The sequence below is a fragment of the Pygoscelis adeliae genome, unplaced genomic scaffold (assembly GCF_000699105.1).
Source record: "Pygoscelis adeliae isolate BGI_AS28 unplaced genomic scaffold, ASM69910v1 Scaffold27, whole genome shotgun sequence".
NCBI classification, from domain to species: domain Eukaryota; kingdom Metazoa; phylum Chordata; class Aves; order Sphenisciformes; family Spheniscidae; genus Pygoscelis; species Pygoscelis adeliae.
In genome coordinates, this window is record NW_008825410.1 from 762417 (window position 1) to 783918 (window position 21502).

General features: G+C 42.0%; 1 protein-coding gene across 7 annotated transcripts in view; it reads right to left on the reverse strand.

Moving 5' to 3' along the window:
* Positions 1-21502, reverse strand: part of DYNC1I1 (dynein, cytoplasmic 1, intermediate chain 1) — a 180401-nt gene that overhangs the window by 28292 nt on the left and 130607 nt on the right. For all 7 annotated transcript variants that reach the window (XM_009330501.1, XM_009330497.1, XM_009330499.1 and 4 more), the window contains 3 exons: positions 20373-20486; positions 17448-17581; positions 14592-14736 (listed from right to left, as the gene is read on the reverse strand). In XM_009330501.1, coding sequence (XP_009328776.1) covers positions 14592-14736; positions 17448-17581; positions 20373-20486 — 393 coding nt within the window. The remainder of the gene's footprint in view (positions 1-14591; positions 14737-17447; positions 17582-20372; positions 20487-21502) is intronic.

Below are 21502 nucleotides of genomic sequence, written 5' to 3' on the forward strand. Positions count from 1 at the left end.
CCGGGGCGCCGTGCCGACAAGCCGTGCCCGGCTCGGCCGGGAGGGAAGGCTGTCATCTCCGGCAGGCGGGAAGTCGGAGGGAAGTTAGGAAGTACACCAGGAATAAAGTGTAATTGTCCGTCATGAATTATTCATCGCATCTGGCTTGTCTAATTTTTGCATAATGGCTTCGCTAATCCCCGATCAATTAATGGAAAATGAAATTTGAATGATAATGAAAACTCCAGAGATGAAAGAAATTAAGTATTCTCACGGCTTGTGACAGAAATCTAAACAATGGGACTTCTCTATTCTGCGAGAAATAAAGTATCACACAGGGTGCCTCTGTAAATGTCTAAGTTGCATCTCCAGGGTATCTCGGTCAGGTCCCTCTAGAATGCGTCCCCGTTCATTTTACAAGGGAAACAGTATCGGGAATGCCTGCAGCGCGTTGCGTAGCCGCGCGTTGTTTTTCCGAAACGTGGAGCAACTGATTGCAATTATTATATAGCTTTCCTTTTGTATATTATTAATTTCGAACAATACTCTATTTAATCTCGCCAGTTCTGTTTTCAGTCCTCCTGCACGACCTGGTGCTTCGTTCGATGTTGGGGCTGCAAGGGCTGCGGCTCCGCATGTGGACGGGTGTGCATGCACGCGCGCATCTCTACGCTGCTGCATTTGTGAGTTTTCACGTGACGTGTTGTTATTGCCGTACTGTACTGTAAATAATTTAGATATATTCCTGTTCATCACAGGTATTACAAAAAACTACAAAAGGCATCCAGAGATTTAATTACACGACTTTTTCCTTTGAAAAAATACTGAAAATACGAAGGGATCAGGTTCTATAGGCCAGTTTTTCCTATACTTGAATTAATGGAAGACACTTTGAATGATTACAGGATCAGGTCCCAAATTTTCGTAACTGGCCTAATGTTTTTTGTGCAATTCCTAAGAACAGAAAACATTTTGTGTTGTGTGACAATAAAATGAGAGCTTGAGCTTATTACCTCAAATTTATATAACATTTTTATTTCTTTTCCAAAGCTGGAGTTTTGCAAAAGAAAAGGAAAAAAATTACAAGAATATTTTCTTACCTAAACAAGGTCTTGTTCTCCAAACGTATGCATCTGCTTAGTATATTATCAGTACCAGTGGAGTGAGTTACACCTGTTAATGGAATTACTTACATGCCTGTGCTAAAGCATTTGCAGGGTAGAGGGTCAAATGAAGACTAAGCTTTTGAAGAGGCAGAGGTATTTAATAGGAAATTTCAAAGTGAATCTCTTCAGCTGTTAGCCAGGAAATAGTATTTGGGGTGGACCATACGGATTCACTATGTCTACCTGCCATATTGTGTATTTTCAGTGAAAACATCTAACTTAGGTTCAAATACATCAACCATCTAAATGCTGGAAAAATGGGCATTGAACACAATAGTACACCAAAGGAAAAGGAAATCTGGTCAACTGCTAGGTGGCTGGTATTTTTCTTATTCATGGGAAATGTGCTGCACATATAGCATGTTAACATTTAATGTCGTGGGAGAAGTAACAAAATTCCACAGAAGTAAGAGGACTATTAAGATATCGGTCAATCCAGGGCAGATTTCAGTCAGCGTTTTGTGTTTGTCAACGTATCAAAACTTGTTTTGATCTTATTTTGAGTGTGACACTTATGCTCTTTTTAGTTCTGCCAGTTTATTTTCCAATTCATGCCTAAAGACCAAAGCATTAGAAGGAAAGGTCAGGAGATGTGGTTCTAGTCTGTATCTTGCTGTTCACTGTCGTGCTGCACAATCTCTGGCAAATAGCTTTAGCAGATGTGCCTCAGTTTCCCTGTTAGCAAAATAAAAACACTTTCGGAGTGCTGGTATTTGAGGTGAAAAGCACAGCAGATATGCAGTGTGTATTGCCTTTACCGTAACAGTGGAAATATTCAGTCAGCTAGGAAGTCAGAGGGAAAATCTGGGCAACAGGAATAATAATGGCTTTTGAGAAAGATCTCAGACATGCAAGGGATGACATACAAATGAATGGAGATGAATAGGGAGCGGAGCACTGTAAGGAAATAAGAAATTGCAGCCATGTGAGCAGCCCAAGCAAAAGGCAAGATCAACTGCAGTGTGGCTGGGAAAACAGGGAGAAGTCATATGGCACCACCAGGCAGTGGTAGTGGAGCTGAGCTACAGCCTTCATAGTGCCCCCAGTATCTCTGCCCTCCCAGCCTGAGTAGCCTCCGGTGGAGAAAAAAAGTATTTCCCATACTACGTCCTGTTGCCTTGCACCGTTTAACTAGAGAAGAACATAACAACTGCATCAGGTCAAGCTGGAGGTCCCTCTTGCTTAGCATCCCGTCTTCAATAGTAAGAGTGAGTGACCTTTCTTAAAAGCTGACATTTCACCCTGGGCTGCTTTTGCCCACTGACAGCAGTTATGTCGATTTCATTGTGGACTCGATTTCTAAGGTTAAGTGTGTATATAAATGTTTGCAGGACTTCCTTACTGTAAGCCTGTTAACTAAGGGCCCAGGCCTGCAGATTCTTTTAATGTAAGGATTTCTGAGCAAGGACCGGTACCGACCACTTTTAGAAAATGTTGAAATGTGGAACCATGTAAAGGTCACTTTAAAGCAGTTTTAAATTACCAAAACTTCAGACTTACACAATCTATAACTAACATATGGCTATTATTATAAAACAACTGAAATTTAAACTTGATGAGCTTTCATTCTTAAATATCAACCCACTCTGTTATTCAGTAGAACAGAAGAAATAGTTTAAAGCGGTATCTTCAGACAAACTTGGGCCAAATCTACTTATTACTATAAAAGAGAGTTTGGAGGGAAAATGTGGCCCGACTGAATTGGTGGAGTGTTGCCATTGATTTCAGTAGGACAGGATTTGAGCATTTAGTGGAAAAAGTGAAAAAGCCAATTCTAAGACACGCGGCTTTGTCTCATTTATTTAAGCGTGCCGTCAAAATCTATTGTTCATCCTCAGTGTGTGTATATGGGCATTGTTTAAAAGAACAATGCAGAGTGAACATTTTAAATACATGGGAGCTGTCTAGGAATTAGCACTTGTCTATGAAATAAGAAACTCACATAAATAAATACTACATATTTATATAAGAGGTCTTTTTTCCACAAATAAATTTGACCAGTCTGTTCCACTTCTTATTTGCATAGAAGAATTTTCTTTAATCCAGGAGGCGCCACACATAAAGTAGCTAATTATCCATATAAAGGAACGTATACATATCCACAGGTTTTAACTAGCATCTGACTTCTGAAAAGCCATGGAAAAAGCTATTGGCTTTGCCTGTTTCATGAAAGGAGCATTTTACACCTTGGCACAATTTCTGTGGGTGTCAGCTCCACCTAAAGGTATTTCCCTAGACTGTACCTTCAGCAGTACAGATGTATGGTGACACCATATACTCTTGTTGTCTCCCCTTCTTTCTTTCTACTCCATTGTCTTCCGTTCTAAAGACGATAAGCCAAACCCGTACTTCTGGCTCACACTGTATTAACAACAGCCATGAGTGTTGTGTGGTATTGTAAGTTGATTCAAGCTAATTTGATTTTTCTAGGTGTGCAGCAAATATAACAGATTCATTAGTCCTTGGCATAGAAACTTTCCAAAGAAGCCGATGTTTTTGTTTAGGCTCAAGCTCTGGCTCTCGGGCACTTGGAAAGGGCAGAGGCAGAGTGGTCCTGAGCAGAGTGGCTGCTCTTGTGTCTGGCCCTTGAACAAACAAAGGGAATAGGGGGTTGGAACTAGATGATCTTTAAGGTCCCTTCCAAGCCAAACCATTCTATGATTCTATGAATTTGGCCCCATGGGACCAAATGTTGTATAAATAGCCTTTCTTCATTAAAAAACCAAACAAACTACTAAATGGTGTCAAAGGAAGGCACCTATTCCAGCATAGATAACACACAGGAAAGTGAAACTCTGCGGTCTTTATTTAAAGGAAGCGTTACGGTGTCACACTGACCAGAGAGATGCAAAGGAAACCGGGATAGGGCACAGCTTGTGGGACTTCCACTCAGGTTAGGATCTGAGCTCTTTCACTGTTTTATAGACCCTAGCTGCTAGGCCCAGTCTTCTCCACCTTGAGAGAAACATCATACTACTTGGCTGAATCCAGGCTCATCTTTTCCTTTCTGACCCTGCCAGGTAGCTAGGCCAACCCAAAAGATGCAGACAGTATAAGCAGAAACTAAAAGCTGCTGGGAATTTTGAGGCAAATACTCCTCAAATCAGCTTTACCCTGGTTTTGACCTTTCCTTCTTCAGCAGTCTCCTTCCTGGGTCACCAAATGTTAGCTGTTTGCTGTTACTTGTGCATACCTCTTGTGGTTGGGGAGTAAGTCCTCCGCTGTACTCTGGGGAGTAAGTCCTCCAAGCTCTACTACTCTTGTAAGCTTTCATGCTCTCCATTTGTATGGAGTCAAAGAGGCCCTGGTTTTTATTCGGACTGATTGATCTCCAGGGGAATTTTGCCAGTTCTGGACTGCCACGTTTCTCCCAAATCTGTTTTCTAATAGTTATGATAACTTAGGCTAATCAATAGCTCCTGCTTTAATATTATACTTGTGGGACTTGACTTAGTTCAGATTATGCTAGCTTTTAAAAGCTACAGCAATCCCAGGAACTGTTATGAGATGCCATAAATCAGAGGCGCTAGTTACAGGTACATCCCTGACGGCTCAGCAAAGCCTGTCTGCATTCTCCCGGAAGGGTATCGTTATCCCACAGACCCTGATACTATACAACTCACAACTTGCAGTCTGCTCCACCTTTTCCAGGACTAGCCAGACCTTCAAGGATGGCCATGGGAAAGCCAAAGGGGGATGTTTGCGTTCTTCAGCTTTAGCCACCCGATGTCACTGGCTAACTGAGGTGACCTAAACTGAGTTACATGAGTAATAGCTCCTTTACCTCTCTTTAAATTCCTTCTGGCAGTCAGATTCAGCGCTGAATCACAGAGGAGCCCCTGGGGCTCAATGGACATTTCACTGGGCTATGACCTATGTACATGTTGTGTCATCACTGTCAGATGATTATTAGGTCACTGAATCAAGTCTAAACTGCACTTTTGGGCAAGGGAACAGGCTTCGTTTTTAGATTCAGTGGCAACAGGGGGAAGAAATGAGTGTGGAAATGATCCCTACACTATTCACAGCCCTGTTTTATTTAAGTACTGTAGTGTTACTACACTGATTGGTTTTTGGCATCCTAAAAGTTGCAGACAGTCAAGGCAGAAAACTTCACTTTTAGAAATGTTTGTTCTTGCAGACAGGCTGAAACTGTTGCCTCTCTTAATTGCCAATAATAAAAGAAAGTCCAATATTTTTGCATAAACATGTGGGAATTATTATAGATGGAGGAGGGGACAAGGGTGAGACCAAAAGGAAAGGGGCTATGAAAGCAGACCAAGTCTGGAGATAACATGATGATTACATTTTTGTGGTTTTCTTCAAAGTCAAAGTGTCATGGGTGAGCATACAAGAAGGAAGCAAAGGAAAAAAGGTTTGATGATTGGCACAGGCGGTTTTAATGAGAACCGATCTTAATGTCTAATACTGTGGCATGGAGAAAAAAAATAAAATAACTTGGGAAGTCAGACATCACCTGACTTTCAGGAGCGTCAGAAAGCCAGACAGCAGAGCTTTCGGGGTCTGTGGAGATAGCCTGGAAGCTATACTGACAGGTAAACTGCTTATTTGGTTAATCCTCCTTAACTGTTTTAAGTCCTCTGCAGAGATGCGACACCTTCAGGCTGTGCTGCTAGACTTCAGTTGTTCACTTTGGTCTTCCAGCTCTCTTCTACCCTGCCTTTCCACTTACTCAATGGAAAAAGACCTTTTTATTTTCTGAAGAAAAAAAGCAGAAAGTATGGCATTCCTCTTCACCACTGCATATGAGCTGAGGAACTATTTTCGGTGAGTTTGATATAAATGTGTATTACTTGATGTCTAACATAAATTTAAATGAATTAATGATAAGATATCTGCTTGCCATGGATGAACTTTACAAACATCAGAAGGTATGTAAGGCCTTGAAACTCTATAAAACAGGCTTAAGAAAGATTTTATGAAGAAGCTAATATGCAGACTGGGTTATAGTGAGGCACCAGGGAGGACAGTATTCCCCAGCTCACTTTTCTCCCCAGTTCCTACTGGCTAGGCTGGTGTATTCTTGTTTCTGTGTTTTAGATCACCCAGTTTAATTCCCAGTCTGGAGCCTCTCTTCCTCCACACTTGGCGAGAGTTGTGCCTACAGGTTTCCACTGCTTGAGGTTCAATACCTTCTGCTCCACTCGCCCACGTCAAGCTGGATGCAGTGTGGATGGCAATAGTGGAGAAGCCTGTACAGGTATTTGCCATTTGTTCTGTATTTCCTCAGACTGCTGACTTCATCGCTAAATGTTAATCAAGTTTTCCACCTTATATTTAAAACTTGCTTTAAGCAAGCCAGCACTTCTTCCTTTCCTACTAACTATGCATTTCCGTCACGAGATTTCTTTAGAAATACTACCATTTTCTTTTGGAATGTCTACCTACTTCTAAAGATGGCTCAATTTCTTCTTTTAAGAAGCTCAAAACACTACAGAAGGTCTTATTGTCCCTGCCTAGCAAACTGATTCACAGTTTCTGTAGCTCATACTCCTGCCTTTATATTACTATATTCCTGGATTTTTTTCAGAGAAGCACTTAGGGGACTTGCTGAGAAATACGAGCCAGGTATGGTTTTGCTAGACTGACAGAAGAATCACCAAATCTGGCCAGAGGAAACACTGAACGCAGAGTGAAACACTGAAGAAGGGCGGATTTGGTCTTCTGCCTCCAGTTGTCGCTCCCTGTTTATATCCCACCTAAGTGGGATCAGGAAGCAGAGCTGGAGAGCGAGCGGGATGCTTTGGGAGAAGCTGGATCACTGTGCTAGTGCTCTCCCGTCATGCAGGAGAGGCAGCAGCACACACTTGTGTCCTGAACCTACGCCTGTTGGAGTCAATGGGATTGGTCTCCCTGCTTTGGGCCTCAAGTTGTTAAAGAGAGGTAGTTTAACTCAAATCGTGAGGCAAGGAGGGGAGTGGAATAATGTAGCTGCGGTTTCAGGGGGTTGTTTCCCACCCCTGTGACTCTGATGGGAACATTCATGACAAGGCCTCTGAAAATTCAATTCTTCTTTTTAATGGAAAATGCTGCTTCATCACGGCCTGGCATTGCATGTGGACTCGGCGAATTACCAGGCTTTCAAGCGACTCTGCTGCTGCAGTTCCAGCTGCCAGGAAGCGCAGGCAGGAGCATGAGGAACATTGCAAGACAGCTGACACGGCCTGATGTTACAGCACCGTCTGCTGAACAGTCAAGATTAGTATTTGTAGCTGCTGCCACCAGGATGCCCGTGAAGCTTTCATGGGTCAGCAAGCAATGATTTTGAGGCTAATTATTATTGAAGAGAACTCTATCTTGTAGGATTTTGAATACAGTTCCTTTTTTTACTGATAACAAAAGTCTCTCACATAGCAGAGAAAGGACGGCTGCATGAAGCAGGTGGGAGAAAATTTCCATTAGGGAAGAAGTCCTGGGCTTTATATATTGATAATTTTCCTGAAATGTTTCACTATTGCATGCAAGCCCAATTCTCCAGTGTAATTCTGCAACAGAACAGTCAGTGGGAGGTTTGCATTTTGATTTTAGGGGAAAAAGGAATCACGGCTTTGTTTTGTACAGATTATATGAGCTCCTGAAATCCAATTCTGCTTTCCATGTGCAAATAAAGCTTTCACTGGCTACAGCTGGATTTATGTTAGGGTTTTCTGAAATAAAGTTTAGCCCACTGAGTGTTTCAGAACAGCCTAGGTATTTTAGATGACTTACATTTACGCGTGTGTGTGCACCATTCTTCACAAAGCGTTTCACAAAGAAGCAGCATGGTTGGCGTGAGTAAATGAAGTATGTCGGCCAGCTGAATATTTTCCTATCACTTTTCAAATATGGCTACATCGAAAACCAAAATCATGAGAAACATTTCATGTGAAGAACTTGGGGCTGATTTCAAGCCACCTGACTTCACTTTGGTTTTACTCTTTAAAATTACCTAGAAAATACCATAATCTTCTTTTTTTGTACAGCTGGATGAGAGCCAGACCTCTGACTCCAGAGGTAAAGGGCAAAAACTAAAAAAATCCTGTCTGAACAGGCAACTCCACCCTCTTCCCCAAGTCAGCTTGGCCTTTTGACAGAAAGTGAGCTCTGAAGCAAATTCATTCATTGCCTTGTTTTTGGACAAAACTCAAAATTCTGAACTTACACCACAGAGAGACTGTTTCCATGAAATCCAGCATACTATTTTATCACCCTTTGTCTTTTCCTATAATCAGATAAAATTAGCATTTAGACAGTGATTAATCAGATTAATCATTTTAATTGCTTTTATCAAAGAGAAAAGCTTGCACTGGAAATGCACTGTTGTCAAAGCAAGGTGATTGCCTTATGAGCAGAGTCAAGAAGGAGCTCTGTGTTGTGATGCAGCAGCAGGGGGGACCATTCTAGACAGGTATCCAAAATAAGAGGGGTTAAATCATCCCCTGAGCTAGACGTTTGAGCCCCACCAAAATCAATGGGAGGGGGGGATTAGTAAAGGATTCCACAGAGAGAAGAGAATAGGGAGAACTGTCTGTATTCAGTCCACCTACTCCTAAAATAGACGAAAGTTTTGGTCTCCCTCACAGTACATTGTTTCTTTTCCTCATTTTCTTCTGGATGTTATTTCTTATGCCTCCCTAAGCTCTCCGGGCCCTTTTGAGATCACCCACCATGGCACTAGAGACAGATGCAGATTGCATCCAGATTCAGTCATGTGGTAAGTTCAGAAAGCCTGAGGTCCTGACACCCCTATAGTTTGATTTAGCATCTGATCAGAGCACACCCTGGCTTTCTTCTGGTTGTATCTTAGCTTTTCTGGCTGCAGAATCAAGGTATAGCTCTGTGTGTGTGGCGTGCGATAAAGAGGCTGATTCCCTCCTGGTAGTAGTTTGGGAGAAGCCAGAATAAGAAGACAGACCCAGGAGCTCAGAAGTGCTGCCACATCTGCCAGTTTAGATACGACCTGAGGCTGTCCAGATGCAAGAAAGCCATCAAAAGCTACAACAACTGATTGTCTGCCAGACTTGGGCTCCTGTATAGTCAGTGGTGCGAAGTAATGGTGGTACCTCCAAGAGGTGTCTAATTGTATGCATTGCAATTACCTCTTGCCAGTGGCTGCGTAAGAAACCAAAGTATGGAAGCCCTAAATAATAAAGGATCCAGGAGGATCCAACTTCATATGCAGTAAGAATCGTCTAAAATGCCTTATGTAATGTAAGAAGACTCAATATGGCCCAAAGGATTTAGGAAAGCTTAGAAAATAACATTAAGAATTAACAGGTTCAAGACTGAAAGTAGTGATACTTTCTAAATGTCACTAAGTCCAGCTCTCATCTACACTTAAGTGTATGCAAGATAAGGTACATAAGTAACCTCTGCATTTCACCAGTCCATTTCATTGTTGGAGACCAGTCTGATCCTGTTACAAACTGGAGAAGTAGGGCTGGCCCCAAGTGGACAAAACTGGTTTTCATCAGGAAGTGTCAGCACATTAATATCAAAGCTTTACTCTGAGAAGATCCTGCTTTCAGAGAGACCAGAGCTGTTCGCAGGCACAAGATACAGCTCAGAGCAAAATGGCAAGAGCATCACAGCACTTCCTCCCCTTGGGGAAGACACACGTTCCAGTCCTACTCAGGCAGACCTTTGCAGCGTGGCTTGGTGCTCAAACCACTGGGCTATATACCATTAACCACTAACATTAGTGTCTCTAATCTGTGATCCACTGTGATCACCTGCCACGGGACTTCACCAAATCAAGTCATTGACTCCAGCATTTCCAATTACAGTTAAAACAATTTTCATGAGGGAGAATTCACCAGGTTGTTGTAACAGTTCACTAAGTTTACTGTCCTTTTATCATGACTACATGTTTGACTACATTTCTGTTTGTATTTTTAACTTCAGGCAATGCTATCTATAACACAAGAGGCTCTCACTCACCCACTTAATGTGATTGAAATTATACTAGAAAAAAATCTGAGCCAGTAACCAGATATCTTGATACATGGTATTTGTAATGTAAAAAATAGTAAGTTCTTAATCTTAAAAAAGTGACATCCTGACCCTAACTAAAGTTTATTTTAGTAAACTTTAAAAATTACCCATTTGTGAGTGCATTGTTTTCTTGGTGACTAATCCACACAATCATGTAATGCTCTGATTCATTGTTCTACACCATTTTCCGTCACAGTAAGTGTGGTCTATCAAGTTGATCCTATCAGCTAGGCTTTTGGGGAAGGGGATTGGGGGCGTAGAGGTACCTATCTTTACCACCACCACCACATGCTTCTTTGCATTGCTCTAGTGATAGGCTTCAGCTTGACCTCTGAGGAGACAGTGTTCAACCAAATTAAACCTAGTGGAGTTTGAAGTTATATGCTGATAGGAAGGTATAAAAGTGCAAGGTAAAATAATTTACTCCAAGAGTCAGGAGGACTGGATCATACCAAGATAAAGAGCAAGCAAACAGATGGGCATAAGATATTGAAGGTACTGAAATGTATGTGAAGGCACATAGCATAGAAACGTGAATTTTTGCTGTTTAAAATGTGGTTTCTCAAAAAGCACAACAGACTGCAGACTGGAACAACACAGGACACCAAAAGAGCAGAGCAGCACGTGAAGACCGTAAGAAAGAGAAGACAAAGGAGAGGGATTAGGAAGGAGCTACCATTGATGCACATGCTAGTAAGGCAAAACTGAGCACGGACAGAAAAGTAGGTAGTCTATCACTGAAGGCACACATCTCCTCTGGCTCAATTAGTCCTTGCTAATGGTTATGTGGTGGCCCTACTACCAGTCTGCTCACCTCTGTCCCTCCTTCTGATTATGGCACTCACCACCATTACTTAAACAACACGCAAAGAGGGAGATAAGCATGGATGGGGACACAGCAATGCTGTTACAGTTATTCCAGTCTCTCTTCTAGTCAACTGCCCATCTGAGCATGACTTAGGCATAGATGCAAGAGAAGAAAAACAGTCATTAGCACCTCCCCTCAATGGAAGGATAAGAGATAAAGGAGATGTGAAGGATGAAAGAGCTAACAAAATCCAGCTCTCTATCCAGACCTTTATTAACTCCCTCAGCGGCAAACAAGCCATCTTCTAGGCTTCAGCTGAAACTAGCTTATGTTTTGCTATGCTTTAACAATTCCAAGCTAGCTCCTGTCCCTTGACACAATATCTAAAAATTCACACTCCAAACAGCAATTGCTGTAATAATAACAATACTTACATTTCATTATTTAACCTCATGCTATTCGTTCATGAGGATTAGTGCTTAATTAATTAACAACACTTAGCACTTCCACTTAGCACTTTACCTCTTCAAAGCATCATACAGACAATACCTAATTAAGGGCAGAGCTCCGCAGACACTTCACATCAGGACTTCCCTTTGACAGCTCTGTATCCAAGACTTGCTCACATGGTGTAGCAAGAATTCAGGTTGAAAGCACTGTTGACTTCATCAGGAACCAGGTAATGCCCTGGCTATCAAGTGACTATCTTTGCAAATTCCTTTTCTTTTCCTGTTGCTGCTGGTTGCTTACTATTCACCCAGGGATCTAATTATTGGCTAATGTGATGGGTGATAATGTGAACCTTGTATTAGCGTTATCTACAAAACCTTCATTCTTCCGCTAGTGAAAACCTCATTCTCAGTCACCTCGTTGAACTGCCTTTGGATAGAAAATGTGTTAACCACAAAAACAGATTATAAAATGTCAAGCCGGATTTTAAGGGAGATGGTGCTTTCAATCCATCAGTCAAATGCCTGCTATGAAAGTGCCTTTCTCGTAAGCACCCCAGGGTGCTACACAACATCAATAGACAATATAAACACAGGGCTTTTATGGTTCACTTTACAATTGGACATTGACTCTGAACCTGTGAAACAGAAAGGAATTGAATTTCATGACCAAAGAGGATAATGTGCACAGGATTAAGTAGACAACGCTGGTAGAAGCAGGAAAGCAATACAGCATTGGATGTTGATAGAGAGATTAAATTTACAGATAAGAAGCCAAAGGAATAAAACAATTCTGAGTAAACTCTCATAAACCAGCAGTAGCACTCAATGCTTCATATCAATCCACTATTTTTTTCAGAGGTTCAACTATGCTGATGGGTTTATTCAAAGCCCACTGACTGACCGGGCCCCGACTATGGGAACTGAACAAGGAGAGTCCTAAACATGTAATAGTTCCAGCCAAGAGAATTGCCTACATAGTATGGAAAGAAACTTCTGCCGGAGTCAAATTGGAAGAAAAAGAAAACTTTCATCACAGTTCAAGAACTAGAACCTCTAGTGTCTCAGAGGATGTCTTCACAGGGCAGTGGCTGGCAGTGCTGCTCAAACCTGCTCCAGAAGCAAGCAAGTGATCCAATACAGCAACGCGGTTTCCAGCTCTGAGTGGTGCTGTGGTGTGTCACAGGCATGTCACAGCTCACATCAGCTAGATCAAACAGCTTTCTCAGGAAGCCCTTCTTGCCAGATGAGCCACAGCTTGATAGATAATTAGAAATTTAAATGGTTTGGTTCTTTGAAAACTGACTGTATTGAACAGAATCTGACCTAACCATTTTGGCACTGAATTCTTCCACAAGGGTACCTGTGTACTGCTAACTGCAGTGTCTTTGTGCCCAAAATATGCTGTGTTAGTGTTACTGCTAACTTCTAAAATCCCAGGAGCTTAAAATAAAAAACAGGCCTTATTATCCCTTAATATAATTTCATTTAAGCTGCAGATGGATGAGACCCTTATTACCATATTCAACCTCAAGCTGAGGGTCAGATACTCATCCTAGACTTTTCTGGACATGTATGTTTGGAATTCAGTACCTGTCTTTTATCTTCCCCCCAGTCCCCACAAATTCTTTTCCCCTTACTCGGCTTCAACTTCCACCCTCAATATTCCCTTGCCACCAGTTACCACTGTCCAGGACTCCCTTATCTCAGACACCAAACAGCCTAGCCAGCCCCAACCAGCTAACACCTAAGCTCTCTATCACTTGGTTATCCTGCAGCCCTTTCTAACGTTTACCACCTAGGACCCATCCCAGACCCATTCCAGCCTGCCCATGACCATTCCCCTGGACCACTTCTGCATTGGTTAAGGCTGGGTCCACTGATGTATATGGTTACATGCGAATTAGGTAAATCATGCACCTTTCTTATAATGAGCTTCCTAAAATGTAACCCTCAAGACAAAACTGTCAGCTGTGGTCACTGTTGATCGGGAAAAGATACCTGTGAATTTGCATGCATGTTGGATCAGGCCATTAACAAATGCATTGTGAAGCTACTACAGAAGCTGATTCAAGTTACTATCTAGGTAACTGTGCTTCTGTTTCCAGCACAAGGCTGTCACATGAGCCCTTCTGATCACTTTTGTATTTACATTTGCTGTGCATCTGTCCTACTAGCATCTCCAAGCCCTGATGTCTTGGAGGAATACACGCTGAGATACCTCCTGACTGGGGTCAGCTTCCAGTACTGGAACTCTACCGGGTGCAGCTCAAGATGTGAACCAAACGCAGACATAACAACATGGTTAAAACAAAAGCCTGGCATTTGGAAGGCAGTTCTCTAATCTGGTGTATGACAAAAATAACTGTTTGGATGACTTATATAATTAGGATTTTACCTCTCATTCTCCTGTTTTACTCAGCCTGTACAATGAAAGAGGTTGGTCTGTTTAGTCTGTCCCACAGTTTTCACTCATGCTGTCATTACCCTATATTCATACAGTTCTATGGGGTGTTTGGGTTTCAAAGCTTCACAGGACTGTGTAGTCATTTCTGCTGTTCATAGTGCTCTCCCTGTAAGAGGTCATGGGGACACGGCCATGGAGTAGTCAGCAGTAGATCCATGGTGGTCATGAATGTAAGCTCCAGCATGTATTTTCTCCATGCTTCCAGCCATCAGTGTCTAATGTCATTGGGACAATTTATACTTTTTGGCTATCACAACCTCCTACAGCAATGAATTTCACGAGTGATATTGATTGCATTAAGTCGTAAGGTGTGCTTCCCCTGTTGCTTCATCAGAAGAAAGTGTTCCTGCTGCTGCACCAACATGGTGCATAGTATTAGCCTTGCAATTTAGCCTGCACAGGGAGTGCTGGATGGACTGTTTGATGACTTGCAGTACAAGACATCCTAATCTCTTTGCCTAGTGAAATTGCTCAGCGCTAGGGTTAATACTGAAGTGCAGGCCAGCTGAAGCTACCTTTAAAGGGCAGGGTACGCTCCAGGGCGAATATGGTTGACACAGTTACACTAGGTATATATTTTACTTACAATTTTATCACTACACCTATTCTAAGCACAGCCTTTCAATTAATTGATTCTTAGGACTTGATATAGACAATATAGAAATATTTTTGACAACGGCATTTTCACAAGTAGCATTACCCACCCCACACCAGCTTGGATTTCTCACCTTTGTGGTCCACAACTTGACTGTCCAGTCAAATGATGATGTGACAAAGAGATGGGAAAAGTCAATTGGACCCACTGCCATGTGACAATTGATTCCTGTGACGGGTCCTTGGTGGCCTTCAAAAATTTCACCAATGCCAGCTTTACTGCAGGAAGAAGAGACATTTGCATTCAAAGAGTGATTTAATATCTGGTGATTTAACATTTGGTGATTTAACATTATTTTTCTTTACTCTTAGGTTCCTGTTTCCTTTTAAAGTTCCATTTAATCTGTAAATCTGTCTCCTTCAGTAAGGCCTTTGCCTGCAGAGGTTTACTGCTGTGGGCACAATCAATGCTCAGGATCCAGCACAGGGAGACTTTCTCTTACTTCTGAAGACTTGCCTTACTCACTTTTACATACACTGTCTACTACTGTAGCTTGAAATAACATTTATGTATAATTATAAAATAATTCTAAATTACAATTATACTATAGCTTATGCCTCTGAGTAAGCCATTATCACAAGGAATAACCATTAAAATAAAAATGCAAACATGTTAATGACTTATCATGAGCAATTCTTTTCTCTTAGATATCTAAAATAACTTTCCACAGCACTCAATCAAGTCACTAGGAAGCAAATCCTTTTTCACAAAAAGTGAAGGAACTGTTCCTGTGATCAGGTATCATACAGTCATTACTTTGAACAAGGGAAGATGTGCATTTCGTCGGCCTGGAGCTAGAATAGCTATTAGGAAGGAAAAATACAACGCTGTGTAAGAAAGAATGTGCGCAGTTTTCTTCTTCCTGGAAGCAAATGACACCAGATCAGTTGTCAGTGCTGTCTCGCAGTGTATACAGAAAGGGGATTAATGAAATTACCCTTTTAGCTACATTATGGAAAAATTGCCAATGGAAGAAAATACATTAAAAATAGCCACAGCTCTGACAAGGCTGCCAGCCCTGTTCCAGTGTGAATACAGCGTACCCAAAGAGGTGAGGAGGTGCACTGGAGGAAATTGGTCCCTCATATTGCTAGTGTAGTGTGCCCTCACCTCTCCTGTTGACCATGACAGTGAGGCCTCACTTAGGCTCCCCTGCCAGACCTCACAGCATGTGCTGGAGAACTCACAGGGGCAGAGTTCTGCAGTGCCTCTGCAGTGCTGGGTACAAAGCACACCTCTTATTTTATCCCCATCTGTCTGCCATGTAGTCGGCGGGATAAGGGGAGTTCTGGAGCACTGAGAACATCTTGTGTACCTATCTGCTGTGCTTTGACACACCTTTTTCCAGAGTAATATATGGCTCCCCACTGTGCTGGGCTGAAGGACACAGGAGCTTCTGGAAATAAAATGGGGATGATAGCAAAAAGCTCTGGGAAAGACAGGCAGGAGCAGAAAAGGAGTGCGTTTGTTGATGGTCAGCAGAAGGTTTGCTGAAAAGGTGGGCTAACAAGAGGATCTGGCACCTTCCTCCTCGTGTGAGGAACAAACAAGGCATGTCTGAAAGATCAGAAGTGAGAAATGCCCTTGGGCACGCTTCATTTATCCTAGCAGCCTAAGACTAATTCAAACCATGAGCTGCCACACAGCCTATCAGTATAATGCCTAAATAGACACAATTTTGCAATACTGTCAGCAGTCAGGCTAAAATAAAAATATTTTAATATAAAAATTACATTGAACAAAATACATGTAAAACAGTATTTATACAACATTAGGAATGTGTAATAGAAGCCTTACAATTTTAAACCAGTGTATCGATGTCTATTTGGTCAACAGAAACACAGAATATGATAAAATATGAATTCAGAGAATATTGCAAACTACTGAAGTGTGGGGGTGAGCTTTAAATCTATCAGTGAAAAAAGTTTGTTCTTTACAAAAGCCTTTCAAGCATCCCAGAGGATGAAACTACTACCAGAAACTAACAGAGCACGCTAGCATCCTGCAGATTTACGGGATGCAAAATAAGGAACTTGCAGTATTAAACTACAGCCTGGGTTATGCGAAGAAGGGATACAACCACCGTGTGTGAGAGAGTACAGGGTACCAGTCCTGGGAGCAGGTCAGCCAGAGCTTGTGTACCTGCGTGGCACACTGCGGCTACATCCGTGCTAGCGAATAAACCAGGCGGCAGCCCAGACTGAGGGCAAACGGCATGGCATGGCTCCTGGCTGTACAAAACCCTCTCACCCTCCTGGAGAGGGTGGCCATGTCCAAACTGCCCACCGAGAGCGGGGGCCAGCAGGGCTCAGTCTCTAGCCTGGCTGCGCAGATGCAGCCTGCAGTGCTGCGCGGGAATACCTGGTGCTGGATGGCTGTGCACTGGGACATGCATGCTCTGTTTCTCACACGCGCGTGTGCCCATGGTGGCTCTTCTCTGATATATGCCTGTGGAAACTGAAGATGGAGCTGAGGATGGTAAAAACTAAAGCGGATTACCATCTCTTCTGAGTGGTTTAGGCTTGATTACCCTGCAACAAAACTGTTTCCTAGGGCCTGATTTGACCTGCCCAGACATAGATACCTACATCTCAGCTAGCTGGCTAGACCTCCGTCTCACCTCACGGGTGAGGAAGAGGCATTTCTGAGGTCCCAGTCATCTCTTCTTCAGGCAGATGTCTGAAAAAGGTAAAGGAAATCAAACCCTAAGAGCAGTCATTGCTCCCCACTGACTATGCAGGGAGCCTGGGGCAACTACCCCAGTATAACAGGCTGTAGCACAGATGCTCAAAGTCAGGCGACTCCTGTCCTAGTTGTGTGAAGTAGAACAGTACAGACATCGTTGATCCAAGAGAAAAAACATTAAACACTCTCCACACACACTTGACTGGTACACAATGTTATTTCAGTATGAAATGCTGAACATCACCTTCCATGGCGACAGGCTGTGTAGACTGTTCCCTCTTCACTGCCAACGACAAAGTTATTGACATCTCCGGTTGGGAAAGCCATTCCTGTAACCGCCACTGGTTTGGACTTATTGTACACCAGCTCCATGCTCTCCTACCAAAACAGGTCTTTGTTATTATTCTGCAATCATCCTTTTGTTTGGCTGGTTTTTTGGGTTTTTTTTTTTTCTAATTAATTTCTAAATGTTACACACGGTAGCAGGAGGGCAAGAAGAAATCATTTGACCCAGCCACAGGGCTTTGGTTTCTGCATAGGACATTGCGAGAAGATGCAATGTCACAAACTAGGATGCACTGCTCCTGCTATCCCCACTGCTGTCTGTCACACGTTTGAGAGCGGCTGGAAGGCACTGGTCTTTGCTACATCATCTTAAATCAGGCAGAGATGACAGGTGAGAATTTAAAATCTAATGGTGCAGAAACTAAAGATAATACCTTAATGGTTACACTTGCCAGCCTCAGGCTCTAATAAAACATGCAATACCCTTCTATTTATAAACATGCTTTAAATCAATGGTTTGTCAGGAAACACGGGTAGTATCATGTGCACCTGAGGCATTTATCAGACTGTGCCATTTGTCCCTTTGCAGAACAAAATTAAAAAGTTGGGGTCCTGTCACTACCACCATTCTAAGCATTGCTTTTCAGGGATTTTCTGAGGTAACCATAAACAATCCCTCTAGACTCCACCATCAAGCTACAAACCAGCAAGCGTATTTTCTTTTTTCATTTGGTAGCTATATTTCAAAGTAAATCAGCATGCCCATTTTTGTTATTGCAAGTACAACCAGCATGAACAGTTTGTGGCCGTTGCAAGACGCGTACACTTTGAGCATATTTTGCACAACTTTTTGGTTGTTCAGCCTAAATGGTGTAACCCAAGAATCCACAAAGGGGTTGAATGATTTAGCAATTTTCATTTTTAGCTATTTAAGTGGGTATGTTTTCTATGTTTAAAATGTCTAAGCTGCTATTCTTCTAGGGCCAAAGCCTGTAGCATTTTTCTCAGAAGGGCTTTTTGCTGTAGCTAAAGAAAGCGGGCATCTCTGTGAGAGGAGAGGGCTGCAAACCCATAGAGAAATACTTTTGCTTGGTTTATACTTTTCTTTGAAATACATTTGGTTCTACTAAAAAGGCAAACCAAGACCTGGAAAATGCATTGGCAGAGCACTTGTGGACCCTATACTTCTGTGAAAATCTTCTGGGGTGAGATCATCATTTAGTGTCTTCGTGGAGACACAGACAGATACTGTGGTGGACCCTCTCCTCCCAGCACCTACACCATAGCTGTACACGAGTGCTCTGGATGAGTGTCTTCGGAAAGTTTCCAACTGACACACATCAGCAACACTCTGCTCCTCCCAATTTAAAGCTATGGCATGTAGCTTGACATCGAGTCCTGTGCCTTTCTTTTCTGTATCACCATGAGCCATGCGCCAAACTTGTGTAATGTGGGGTGTGTTCCCATCCTTGTGGAAAGGCAGTTTTGGAGCAGGGAAATTCCATCCGAGTGATGAAGTACTGGAACTGAGATGTTCACAAATCTCTGCTTCAAAATTCAGTATTCCAGTAAGTGAATACATAAGGGTGGGATTTTTCTTCTTGATGTTTAAGTAAGAAACTGGGGAAGGGATTCAGGTGCCTAAACATAGATGTCTGGGCCATTTTAGGTGCCTCCACTTCTGTTCCAGAAGAGTATTGGTTTCTCATAGTCCCAGGACACAACTACCAGACCCATACTGTTGCCTTAGATGAGCATGAGCAACATGATCTCACTTTGAGTAGGGGAGTAGATGGGCTGACTTCCAGAAGCCCCTTCCATCCTAACATTTGACAGTTCTGTAGCCCATGGTGGGTATCTGAAATGGTATTTCACACTGGAATGGGATGAGTCGTCCAGAAGTGCCCAGTCTCTCTCTACATTAACTGTAAAGGGAACTCAAATTACTGGCTTAGACTTGACACGAACCTAACTTTAGATGGCTAAGGTAGAGGATAGATGGGAGAGGATAGAGGAGTCCCACCTCTTGTGTCAACACTGAAAAGCAAATAATTTGATAGTAATTGCACATTAATGCATGATTAATGGATGATTAATGGAATCATTAAGAGGAGTTTCTACGCAGCATTTTGAAACAAGATCAGATCCCATGATGCTTAGTAAAAATGATATTATTTTTTTCTAAGAAATTATGTATAAAAAATGAGTGATGCATTGGGATAGAAAATGTAGTACTCCAGAAGATAACACTTAAAAGATGCTTTCCATAGACCTTTTTCAGCATCAGATTCTTTGTTTAGTTTTAATTATTATAATCACCAGTGGTTTGGACAATTCTCCTGGGTTTCCTTTCATTTCTGATACAACGGAGAGGAGGGGGGGGAAAGACAATAGTAGCAAACATTCCAGAGGGGGAAATTAGTTCTAAAACTTTTGATTTGCATTGTTTGTTCCTTTGGCTACTGAAGGCAGGCAGCAAAGTAAGCTTTCTGACTGCGTGCCTTGGAAACCCGTAGTGCCTAGGGTGTGTTCAGCAGCAGTGCAATCTAGTCCATATTTGTTAAACAATGCTGTAGAGTAAGTACAATTTATACCACAGGCGACTTCTGTAATTACCGTGCTTTAAAATGGATTATTTCATTTTCACTTGAAACTGACCTATGTATTAACGTATTACAATAATTACATGATTTGTGGTAAAGGAAATGGGTTTTGGCTCTTAGCAGAGACTGCTGGAAGCAAGCTGTACTCTTTCAAGTGCATCCATTGGTTTTAGTTTGTACAGGACGTGAGGTTTTGGCTTTTAGGAGCTATGTTCCATTAAGCAGGTATTCTGCGCTACCGAAGGTGCTTTTTTTCCCTGTATAGGTGAAAACAAACCCACCTGTGGAGTTGAGAGCATGTCCAGGCTCCAGGAGCACATTTTGCCATCCGTAGAGACAGTAATGAGATTGTGCGCATTCTGTGTTCCAACTACATTCACACAATACACAGGATGCTGAAAACACAGTAACACTGGAAATCAGAGAGCCATTCTCACATCTTCACGAACAAATTTCTAATGTCTCATATGTTATTTTAAGGAATGATTAAGTAGTCACATAATGCCTGGAAAATACAGGCCTCAGCTTTTGCCAGGTAGGAATTGTTTGGTTTTTTTTTTTTAATGTAAATTTTAAGAGGTATGTTATGGAGGTGGAAATGTTTTCAAAGTTTCATTTTCCTCATAATAAAACAACCCAGCTGAGTAATGCTGTGAAAATACTGAATTATGTGGATGAGATTTCACCCACAGGGACACGTATCATTCTACTGATGGCTTTTGACACTGAAAATAACTGGCAGAAAGAGGCAAATTATCCAAACGGAATAAAAAAGAAAACTTTACTCAAGAAAACAGCTGCATAAAACTTGAACTTTTCCAGAATTTGGCTTGCATGCTAAATATTTGCAAATGTACTCCAGCTGAAAAACATGAACAAGCCCATCAGCGTTCTCCAGCACTGGCCAATATACCTTTTTAAATCTGTCATTATAAATGTGGAGTGACTAAATTTAGGGTGTTACACCTGGTTGACCATAGCATAGTCATTCCATGGAGGCTGAATTCCACTTAGTATGCAATAATGAAACTTGGCCTATTCCTTTTCCAAGGAACCTGGTAACATTTTGAGCCTAAAGTGTCATCTGATATCTGATGGTGACATATGAGGTATGGTTCAAGTTCAGCAATCTCCAGCCTGAAAAATCAGTCAGACTGAACAATAAGACTTAATTTCCTTTGAACAGTACAAGTGATACTGCTGAATTAAGGGTAAGATATATACAAGTCAAGCAAAGAAAAATTGTATTTCTCTGCCTCTTTTGCCAATGAATAGAAGATCTGCATCTCCTGGAAGAAAAAATACTTTTCACTAATACTTCCCTTATTTAAAGAAAATTAGGACCAACTTACAAGAGATCCCCGTAGAGCTTCTAAGCCAGCTCCATGTAGGATTAGAAGCCTAGCATTTG